Genomic DNA, 11,961 nt, shown 5'->3' on the forward strand with positions numbered 1-11,961 from the left:
TGTCCACTTCTATGTGTTGTATTTCTAACATAAAAATCCCCAAGAAGCACAAGAAAATGGCTTTTAGATAGCTGTCCACTGTAGTGATCACTATGAAAGGGTTAAAGGAAGGATTTTATATTCAGGCTATAGGAGGAATACATCTGAATACATTTTGCATATCTTTATTAACGGGCCCTAATGAAACTGTGTCTGTATTCCTAACTCAGCGAGAATACAATCCCATCATCTTCATAGCATGACACTTAAAGGCCAAGGCTATTGCTAAACTCAAGAGCCAAGAGCTTACAGTGATGGATATAATTATGAAAGAGGACCTTGGGATTTATTTGGAGACTAACATTCATAACGATAGAATGGTTAACAGGTTATCAGGTTGACAAAAGGAAGCTTAAGAATGCAACACCACTCCGTTCTCTGTACAATATGCTAGCTTGATTTCCTGTGCTTTGCTCGATATGTTCCTGAAGAACTTAGAAACATTTTTTTTTTCTTTTAAGTGGAAAGTACAATCGGGAGCTGGAGGGCACCCAGCATGCATTAATTGGCGCACGTTCCAGCTTCCCTCGTGTTTTCTTTTGAGCTTAATGGCGTTCCAGTAGCTCTTTAAAATAACATGACACGGCGTTTGAAGACAGAGCTGGGTGGACTGACGCTAACAGGTTAGCCTCCTTACTCGCTGCCTGTCAACTGTATCAGACAAAACCTGTTGTGATGAATGACGAGGAATTCCACCCCACCAGCACAACACCTGGCCCCAGCAATTCATCACATTTATTTAATGGCTCCCTGACACCTGCGGTTTGAAAATAGCACTTATCCCTAATAGTTATCATACAACATGTTTGCAAAGCTAAAAGATTATGCAAAATGGAAAATAGGGGATAGAAGAAAAAAGAACAGATTTGCTCTCTGAAGGCGGTTGAGATCTTGACAAAACAAGCCCACCACCCTTCCTGCTCTACCTACCCAGGAAGGACAAAAACTCTTAAGAAAAAGGCTTTTTTTAATTTCACTCACCAACAATACAGCTTCATCATGTCACTCATTACCATAGCATGGCTTTTTAGATGTCACAAGAATCCTTATCTCACTTTATTCAATTTGCATTGTGGTTCTCGTTTATCGGAGAACTCATTAGCCGCTATTGACTTAGCAAAGCGCCGCGCTTCGCCACGCTTCGCCGCGGGGGTGTCGGAGCCCTCCTGTCTCCCACTCCTGGCTTTGAAATGATCAAAAGGAGCCGCACGGTGCGCGAGAGGTAAAGAGGGCGCGTGATGTCAGAGGCGCAAATGTCGCTCACATTCAAGACGCTGGCGGAGAACGAGAGGCGGCGAGGAACCTGAATGAGAGAGGAAGCTTCTCATCAGGCCGTCGGCAGAAACCGAAAAAGAGGAAGAAAGGCGGGGAGACAGGGAGCGCGGGGAAGTGTTCAGGATGGAATAAACGGTGATTGTTGGGGGATTTTGCATGCGTGTGTGTAAGAGGTTGTAACAGAGAGGGAGAGAGGCAGGCAGTGGCTGCCAGCATGTTTGGACATTGTTTATACAGTAACGCTTTTGCTAAGAGTGATCATGATAAGACTTCCACAATAAGCCTGTACTTGTTCATCATGACAGAAACTTTTTTTTACTTTACAGCAAATAAAAAAAAATTATAGAGAATAACATTTGCACATCATGCTGTGCTTGTGGTTATAATATTTCTGACAGAATTATGACTTTAATCTCAGTATTCTCCCTTTTTTCTCAAAATCAGAATTGATTTCTCTCTAAAGCTCATATTTAAGGTGCTACTTTATTTTTATTCTTACTTCTTTAATTATCAGTTCTAGTGTTTATGTATCAGAACCTAATAAAACTGATTGTGGTGATGCGTGGCGTAGTGGTAACGCGCCCGTCCTGTTTATAAAGACTTTCATTCCTCATCTGGGGTTTGATTCCTGACTTTTCTGTATCTTCTGTCCATTTCCCTGTGATTGTCTCAGTGTCGAGCAGACTTTAGCTCACATTTGACATCATAAGACTTTATTATACTGAGGCGTTTGCGATCAGCTCGTTGGCTGCAAAGTGCCCTGAAGAGCCCAGATCATTGGCCGTCCATCACTGTGCCTGACGGTTGAAAGGCCTCCAGAGATTTGAGTTCTTTTCTCAGAGTTTTTACAAGGTTTGAATTTTCTGAAACATCATCTTCTTGTAGGATTTGCAGCTGTGTTATTATTATTACATTATTGAAACATTTTCCATTTCTGAAAAAAAAAAAATCTTACAGTGGGCGTTGTTAGGTCATTGTTGAATTATGTTCTATTACCCTCATAAATTCGATGAAAGCAGAGAGGTTGCAGATAGTCTTTCCACACACAGCTTTCCTATATTTGCTTTATCTTTGTTTAATAATTAAAATATGAAATCCATTGCATCCCTCCTTGGGATGTCAACGATTGAACCAGGTACAGAAAGAACCATTTTAATTGCGTCCTAAAATGTAAAAAAACCTTCGAATTTTACGACAGGGTGTACTTTCTTTTCACCATGACTATCATTCCAGCGCTGGAAGCTTTAGTTACAGAGGTGTGCCAGTGTCAGAAAATGTTGTAACACTGATTCTCTGCTGCTCACTCCTGTGAAAACGTGGTGTGAGGCCAAATGCAATGGTGCAATCATTAAAAATGCATCAAAAAAAAAGAGAATGTTTCTAAAACAGCGAATCCGCGTTGTAGGAGAAGGGAGACATATGGCGCACTGTGTGCATTTGCATACATTAATGAACTCCTTTTTTTATTTGCTATCAAAAGGACGGTTTTCATGCAGCCCTTAAGTCGGGCTGTCGGTTGGGATTTGCACAAGCTGCTGTTTGTTAACATGACAGTCACTTTGAGAAAACTGAGATCTTGCTCAAGTCATTAAGCTGTGTTGACTAGGAAGCCCCTCATTTCCACTTGGGGAACCTCTTCATTAGCCTTTTAAAGCAGCGTGCCACTTCCTACTTCATAAGGGTCGGTTCACGGCTTCGTTAACGAGTTTGGTTCTGTAGGTCAGCGTGTTTCCAGTTCCCAGCCTCAACACGAGCCGGTTGGGCGTGATTCTCGTTTCTTTGTGTCCCTTCACGTACTGCAGTTTTTGTGCTCTGCTCGGTTCGTCTTGGAAGTCAGAGATCGGATTTGGGAGCGACCCAAATAGAGCGCGTTCCCGTTGCGAGTCGGAACACCAGTAGGATTTGCTAAATGTTGTGGCAATAACTACTGTCAGCAAAATGAGCCGATAAAAAACATATTTCGTTCCTTTTTACGCCTTCGTACTCTTAAAGGAACATGTTCACAATTAAGAATCGTACAGTACAAAGTGTGCCTCTTATTTAATGAGATACACACTGTCAGAATTGCTAATAAATAGTTTATGAAGGCAGCTTTTACTATTTTTTAATGTTCTAGCTACAAACTTGTGATCAGCTCAAGCTATTTACTCTGTTAAGCTGCCCTATAACCACTTTAAAGGGGAGTCCAATGTGCGACCTTCATAAATTTAAGCACAGCCTGACAGTCGTGTCCCAATGAAACATTAACCATGCCGGCAGCAGCGCCAAGTTTCTGGAAAAAAAAAAAAAAAACAATATCTGGAAATGTTGAACTGTGGTAGTATTTATTTGTGCATCTGTATATAAACAATGTGACATTTATTTTAATATTGATTAATAAAACTCGCTCCAAAAGTTCCTGGTAAACAATTCCTACCTTCGAGTGGCCGGGTGGTGGAGCGAGACCGAGCCTGGTGTCTGGAAGCCGTTCTAGATGCTTGTTTAATGTTCATTAGTAAATTCAGCTGAATGTGTGAAATCACTAAAGAGATTAGACAGTTATTAAATGAAATTTAGATAGAAAGCAGAATAATATTAGGTCAAAGTCCAAAAAGTTTTGTCAGTACATCAACCCATTACTTTATTCAAGCCAGACCTGCCTATGAAAAAAGTGTGACTTATTGTCCGGAAACTGACTTATTGTCCAATGCTATTTCAAGGCATTAATCGTGAATCGGTTAGATTGCTCATTTCTTTACAATGACAAGAAGAGTTTAAAAGCTCTAGTTTTGTGTATAAAAATTTTCTCTCTCTTTTTTTTGTTTTTTTTGTTTTTCACTTTATCGGCTAAAAAAAAAAATCAAATTTCAACATCTGTTTTTTTGAGATATGCGACAAAAGCTGCCCATGCAGAGCTTGACCAGCCGCGACCTGAAGCAACAGTTTTGAACGCGTGAATCTTGTGCTGCTGCCGCCGTGGGAACTTGTTCTGGCCAATTGTTTCTGAAGCCTCAAAGCAGACCCCTTCACAAACAGTGGATTTCTGCTGAAGAAAGGCCCCCTTTGTGTGCGGCTAATGTGAGGGAAATACAGTTGCTTAGCAGACATACTTGTTGAAATCATATGACATCTCCCTCTGTGTCTGTGCTCGGTCATTTTCTCGTCCGGTGTCTGGGGCTAGGGTAGAAAAGGTGAGAAAGACCATTTGTCCCACAAGGTCCTTCCTGCTTTAGGATCACACACTGGTCTGGTCTGAACGGCTTCGTCCTTCGCTGATGACGTTTTACGTTGTGGCGGAGTTGTTAGCAGAACCAGAGGACTTTAGCTGGGTCTGCTCACTTTGCCATGTTATATTCACTAATCATCACTCAGCTAACATTATCTAACTTCAGCAGCATTCCTCAACTCACTCAGCTTGTTTGGAGAACTGTTTGCAGCGTGTCTGCATGGCCACTGACCCACAGGTGTAAAACCAGCACAAATATCTTTGTGTTTAAAAGTGGCTCGGAAAAACGTGCATTTTAACAACGGGTTACACAGCTGTACCTGCTGAGGAAAGTGCGGAGGACGGAAACACAGATACGGCAAGTTTGGGAGCCCCAACTCAAACCGAGATAGGACTAATAGAATGTTGACCGCTCCAAGGTAAAAAACAAAAACCAAAACCCAAATAAATTCAGTAGCTTCTCTTAGAGTGAATCTCTTCTCTTCTCGTCCTTAAAGTGGACATGGTCAACTAAGGTTCTGGCCAATGCCACCAGTGACTCCCAGTGCCGGCCGCACCGCCGGGTCTGGCTGTCAATCCAGCTGTATCATTTGTTCACAGCTTAAAATCTATCCACTCTTTTCTGAGTGAGTTGACAATCAGTTTCTTTCTTATACACCTAAAAAAGACAAAACCTCATTTGTTTTGTGTCCTCCAGAGCAGCTTGAAGAAGCCAGCTACAGGGATCTTCCGCTCTGTTCTGACAAGAAAGAGAAAACGGTTTCTGTCAGACTTCACCTTTTTCTCTTTGTACTTGCACTAAAGTAAGCTAAACATGAACAGATAATGGAGCAGGGTCAACAATGAGACATTTTAGTGAAATAAGCACTTTGTTCCAAAGGCTAGTCAGGTAGTTTGGACAGACGGAGCGCAGTTTAAGACCCTCTTCGTCAATTTGTAATTTAGGAAATGGCTTCATTGTATTCCCTTGGGGGTTGATTGTGCAGCAAGAGCTTTAGTTTGGGCTGTTTACGCTGCACATTAGCAACTCAACAATCAATTGCTGAACGTCTTGGAAGAAAAAAAAAAGCAAGAAAGCTTTTATCGTGAGCCTTGTTCTTTCAAGACGTCTGTCCTTTTGTTGTTGACAGAACCGCTGCTGCAAGCACAATAGCGTAGGGTGCAGAAAGTACGTAGAAGGCGTGCGTTTGTGTAGACAAAGGGGTTTGTGTTGGGGGGATTCCCAAATGTGTGTTCTACCCCCAAAAGATTCAGGTGTCTGCTCCGAGCCCCTCCGCTCCCTTTTTTGGCTGTAAGGGTATCAGGCACCGGTGTAAGTAACTCTGCGGTCGGCTTGATTGACGCGCGAGGCCTCACTGCCAACCATTGGAAAGGGGGATCTCGTATCGCCGAGGCGCTGGCCCGCGTGCTTCTGGTAGCTTCCAAGAAAAATAAGCAGCGTGACATCAGGGCTTTGTTTCAGCAGTGAGGCCCTCTCTGTTTGTGTTTAATATCGCTCAGAGAAAAGTGGAAAGGCAGCCAGCCAGCTTCTCCTGTCCCGACCACTGAACTCGGTACTTTGGGGGGAAAGTGACGGTGGTCCTATGTGTCTGCCGCGCGAGACCCTCCATCCCTCGCTCCTCCTCATTGTTCGAAGGATTTTTTGGGGGGTTTTTTTGCTCTCAGATCTCGGTTCCTGTGAGGCCACGCAGTTTTGACTGCAGGGAAATCAGATCTCACAACACCGGGGACCAGTCGAGGTTATAGAGGGCCAGACAGTAAAAAAAACTAAAAAAAACTAAATGACGATGGAGATCTGGGGAAGACGATATGAAAAATGATTTCTGGATGAAAACCGAGAGTCAGAAGACAAGTGGAGAGAGGCAGAGGGGGGCATCAAAAGGGAACTTGGTGGATTTAAGACCGATATTTAGAGGGAAAGGAGGGGAGAGTATAGATGAGGTGAGAGTAACGCAGAGGGAAGAGGAGAGCAGAAAAAGAAAGAAGTGAGGGGAATCTAGTGAAGGCCAGCCACGTCTGGGTGGTTTTCCTGAGGAGAGGCTCTTTGATACTCCGGCACTCACACTCCAATGCGTTCAGACAGGAGTTGACAGTGGTTTCGGGCAGCGGTTTGTCTGGCCAGCAAGCTTTGATTTAGAAGACCCTGGACGGTGGGCCGAGTATTTGGCTCTTTGATTTTTGCTAAGTACTTTGGATGGAAAGTCAGCTCTATTTTTCTTTCTTCTTCTTCTCCTTCTTCTTTTCTTCTCCTTTTTCTTTTAGATTGTCCAAACCAAAGGCTAACGTGTTCCAAGGGTTTTACTTTTTTATTGTTCACTTTTCTGTTTTTTGTGGGAAAATTTGCAAAAGATGTAACTGGGGTTTGGCAAAAACTAACTGTGACTGCTCTTATCTAAATACATAGAGTGAAGAAATGAATCTATATATTCTGCTGACAGGGGAAAGATGGAACCGTTTCACTTTACAAGCATGCTAGCCTGCACAAACCAGCCCCTTGTTATACACTTCACTTTGTACAGAGGGTTTGGACCCTCGGCTACTGAGAAACTGTTCTAAATAGAGCTAACAGTTAGCTAGACTTAATGAGTTAATGAGCTAATGAGCCCGCTAATGGTTGTTAGCTCTAGCTAATGGATGCCTTCAACAGAGGCATGGAGTCTTACGTTTTTACCATTAGCCAATTGCTAATGTTTGATTGTGACGTATGTAACGTATGTAATAAGCCAGTTGGACGATATGAAGCTTACTGGAAATTACCTACACTGTAAACAACCATCCTCCACTCCAAACTGCTGAGCTGAACCAGATGGCTGTTGATGTTAATTCAATATTTTGGAAGCCTGGCCGACGTTAAAACTACAGGCAGACTATAATTCTAAAACAGCTCAGAAAATCATCGTTCACAAATTCTCCTTTTATTTGTTGATTGGACCCATTGAAATTTCACCGGAAAAATCCAAGTCAATGGGAGAAATCCCAGACAGAGCACTGGAGGGCAATGAGAATCAAGCGGAATTGTGTATGAAAGCAACAGCCAGGCTACAAGTATACAAAACTTTGTGTTGCATAAATCATATAAAAACCTCAATAAGATGGAATGAAGCTGGTGGTTACAAGAAATGAAAAAGTTTGGAATGCGTAAATGCTTTTGCATGGCATTGTGTCGGTAAGCATGCATAAGTGGATCTACTGTGGTGCAAAAAAAAAAAAAACTCCAGAGAGGACCAAAGATATGCTACAAAAAATAGGACCAAGGGTGTGTGTGTGTATGCGTGTCTGTGTATATGGAAGTAGAAGAAAGGATGGAAGAGGAAAGCCACTGACGAGCTGCTGGCGAACAATATTAATAAGCTGTTGGTTTTTCTGGTTTTTCCTCTTTTTGCAGCAGCTGTATGCCGCACAGCTGGCAAGCATGCAGATCTCGCCGGGAGCCAAGATGGCGCCCCTCCCGCAGGCTCCCAACTCCTCCAGTCCGCTTTCACCCTCCAACCTCAAGAGCGAGAAGCGAGCGTCCAGCCCCGTCACTCAGATTAAGGTGCGTGAAAATCCAATTGCGTTAACGATCAGGGGAGGCGTGCGAGCCGGCGTCATGTACGATCATTAGAAGACGGGCCTACCGAGCCAGCCGTTCATACTTGTTCCCCTGTAATTAATAAACGCAGAGTTAAAATCGGCGTCTTAATGTGCGCAACAGGCAACATAATAACACAAAAGGAAAGAGTGAGTTCAGAATGTGCGCTATGGGAAAACACTTAAGACTTGACGATTAGCGCAAAGTAAAAAAAAAAAAAAAAGTGAGAGGCTGGAAATTTGGAAGATGTTGAAACGATGATCTGTGCACGGCACAGTGCTCTTCACCCTCAATTAGTGGGAGCTTATTTAAAAGTTGCGCTCTGACACATACACACACACGCACACACACACACACATACAGGACACTGGCGCTGGCTGCTGTTTGGCAGAAGCCCAGACCTCTTCACTGGAGAGAGCGTGCGCCTCATCTTTACTCAACAACCAGGCGGTAATGGAAACCATGTGTGTTTGTGGGGCACAGCTGCAGCCGGCGTCACAATAGGCCGGCGTCAGAGCTGGCCGCACTCAAACAGTGGAGCAGAGCCCCACCCTCTGCTAACCTTTACTGTGCATGTACCACCCCCATCCACATTAAACCCCCATCCACATTAAACCCCCTCGCTGTTTTTCCACGACAAGGCTCATCCTAAACTCCTCTCCTCGAGCTGCAAAGACCCAGACACCAATGGTGGGCTTATGTGTTTTTGTTTTTTGCTAATGTGTAGTTACAAGAATTGATTTGTTCTGTATTGAGATAGTTCTGTACAGATAAATTCTTTTTTTGTTTGTTGTTGGGTTTTTTTGCTTGTTTTGTATTTAAATGTCTCAGATCATCCAACAGATCTTTCTATCATGGATAACTTGAGTAAATACTAAAGTTAGTTTCAAGATTTAGTTTATTCAGAGGAAAAGAGCTACCTTAGAATGGAGTATTACAGTCATGCTAAGAAAAAATCTAAATTCACAACACAAAAATTATGAAAATAAAGTAATAAAATTACGAGAATAAAGTTGTAAAAATATGAAAATAAAGTCATATTATAACATTAAAAAAGTCAGTATTACAAGAACAAAGTTGTACAAGAGTAAAGTCAGAATAATATGAAGTTGTAATAATATGTCAGTGATTTTGTAATATTACCAAAATAAAGTCATAATATTTTGACTTTATTGTATTATTTTTACTTGAATTTTGTAGTATTTTGACTTTATTTTAGTTATTTTGGCCAATTTTAAATGTCAGATATCGGTATCGGAAGTGAAAAAAGTGGATCGGTGCGATCCCTAGTCAGAAAGTGCAAACGAGGCAGAAAATAGAACAATATCTGGCTTTTATGCCTTTAGTTTTCTGTGGAGCATTTCTAAAATCTCATCTTGTCGTGTGAGTCGTATATCAAGCCCCAGCGGGTCTCTTGAGCAGAACACATGTTTACACCCCGAACATCTCCTCTCTTTTCTGGACAGGAAGAAGGATCCACACAGCCACTGAACCTCTCCGCCAGACCGAAGACGGCTGAGCCGTATCGCTCTCCGACGTCACCCACGCAGAGCCTGCTGCCCGGAAACAAGACCAGCCCAGGTGGCCTGGGCAAGGGTCGCATCCCGAGCCCCATCCCCATCCCCAACATGGGCCGAAACGCCTCCCTGGGTAGGTGGCAGAAACATCCTGCCGGACCGAACCCCGTTGAACCTGCTGCTCTCGGCCCAAAGTCACGTCGTGTGTAAACACGCTTCCTCACGTCTATGCCGTACATCCACCCTGCCTCTAACAAACAAGTCCTTGCTTCTGTGTAAAAAAAAAAAAAAATCCCTTTAAATGGAAAAACAAAAACATCACGCAGCCAGACGCTTCGCTCCTCCTGCCACCCACAGACACACTGTGCTGCGCCGCGTGCGCCCGAACGACTGCAGACACCTCAACCCCACCAGGAGACCTCTGTGTGTGTGTGTAAAATCTGAGTGAGTGTTTGTGTTTTACAGGAGTCCAAAGCCCTGTATTTAGCCCCAATGAAAACCTGGCAGCGGAAGCAGTGAAACCCAGCACACGTTATTTGGTTTTTAAGAGCTTCCTCGCATTATTGTCTGCCCGCGCTAGACCTTTTATGCCCCTACCTCTGCTATCTGTTATTAAGGCCAATCTAAAGCCTCTCATTATACCACTCCCCCCGCTCCCCACCTCTCACCCCCCACCCTCCACCTCAGAAAACAATTTCACCGGCTTCTCTATTGTGGCTTTGAGGACGAGACGCTTGTGTTCTCTGCAAAAGTTATTTTTCACCCGTTTTTAGCGGCCACCCAAGCGTACAGTGCCTCCTTTACTCGTCTGCTAATTAAACAAGGAGGGCAGCGGAAACTTTACATCCTTTTTTTTTTTTTTTTTACTTCTTTTAATTCCTCAAGTGCGCGTGTGGGGCTTCAAAAGTGAGGAGTGTGGCGCACAAACAAGCAAAGCGGGAGGGAGGGAGGTTTTCCTCAATTCCGAAAACCGGAAAACAACACATGCGGACCGTGATGTGAGCCCAAAATCTGATCTTGTGTATTTAAAATGTTAAAATATCCTCTACTTTACCTAAACTAATTTATATAAAAAAAGAGGTTTGCCACAGAAACAATTCTGAAATCAACACTGTAAAAGAAAAAAAAAAAATGTCTTTTTGGTCTAGTTTCAAGAGCAAACATCTTTGTACATTTCAAAGAAGTCAAAAATAACTTACAGGCAACTTTTCAGAAAGATATACAATTTCTTAATATTATTGAATAAGTAATAATCTGCTAACTCCACAAGCAGATTATTTCTCTTTCCCCATCTTATAAGTGGAAAATATCTACCAGTGGAACTAGAACGTTTTCATCAATTTTAAGGAATTACTCACTTCAAACAATCTCTTACGGTGCTGAAAAGTTCTTAATAAGCTAGTTTTGTCTTATTTCAGCTGTAGAGAGATATTTGCACTAGAAACTAGACCAAAAATACTTGGTGAAATTGTGTTTCTGCAGTGAAGGTCAAACCAGGCTCTGACAAAACAGGAAGGACATTTTCTACCAGTTATCTAACATCCCAATTCCACTTTTCTACTTTTCTTTTGTAGACTAAATGCAGTGATTTAGACTCTTAAGATGCAATTTTATCTAACATTCTTGTATGTAAATCAAGTGTGTCACTGTTCATGCTTTCAGCCGTTCTCCTTCTTCTGCTGTGTCTGTGTGCAGACATCTTGTCCAGCCTTAACTCCACAGCGTTGTTTGGGGACCAAGACGCGGTTATGAAAGCCATCCAGGAGGCGCGGAGCATGAGGGAGCAGATCCAGAGGGAGCAGCTCCACCATCAGCAGCAGCAGCCGGGCCACCAGAGTCTGGAGGCCAAGCTGTCCGCACTCAGCAGCATGAACCTCAACAACAGCAACAAGGTTAGAGAGATGTGTGTGTACAAGTTAGGACGTGCCCACTCTTTTCACCAATGACTTTTACAGGAGTCAGTAAGGTGTAATCTCTTCAATAATACCAAACCTTAAAGGAGCAGGATTGTGTAAAATCTAAATTTTTTTGTTTTACATCAGGTTATTTTATTCCCTCATCAAAAACACACCTGGAGTGTTGCTTTGACTCTTTCATGCATGATTGAGAAATACTTTAATCTCCTGTGGCAACCATTCAGCTGTACAAAACGTCTGGGTGAACCTAGCCCTGCCTTCAAGGCGCAGCTCCTCCTCTGAGCTCCAATTTCCAAACTTCTGAGCTTCTGAAATACAGAGCAGCTCTCCCACTCAGCTCCTTCAGACTAGCTGATAGCAATTAGCAATCACCTGGTGGAACTGTGCATCTGCTGAGCTCATTAAAGTTCAATGCTGGTAAAAATGTTAAAGGGTTAA

The 11,961-nt window shown here is 42.9% G+C and overlaps 1 protein-coding gene across 1 annotated transcript in view; it reads left to right on the forward strand.

Moving 5' to 3' along the window:
• The window catches only part of LOC106950936 (SRY-box transcription factor 6), an 84,403-nt gene that overhangs the window by 46,110 nt on the left and 26,332 nt on the right, over positions 1-11,961 (forward strand). The window contains exons 6-8 of the mRNA XM_015038122.1: positions 7,908-8,054; positions 9,557-9,740; positions 11,303-11,499. Coding sequence (XP_014893608.1) covers positions 7,908-8,054; positions 9,557-9,740; positions 11,303-11,499 — 528 coding nt within the window. The remainder of the gene's footprint in view (positions 1-7,907; positions 8,055-9,556; positions 9,741-11,302; positions 11,500-11,961) is intronic.

This window comes from Poecilia latipinna, unplaced genomic scaffold (assembly GCF_001443285.1).
Source record: "Poecilia latipinna isolate Pla-1442-1.1 unplaced genomic scaffold, P_latipinna-1.0 Scaffold430, whole genome shotgun sequence".
In the NCBI taxonomy this organism is placed as follows: Eukaryota; Metazoa; Chordata; class Actinopteri; order Cyprinodontiformes; family Poeciliidae; genus Poecilia; species Poecilia latipinna.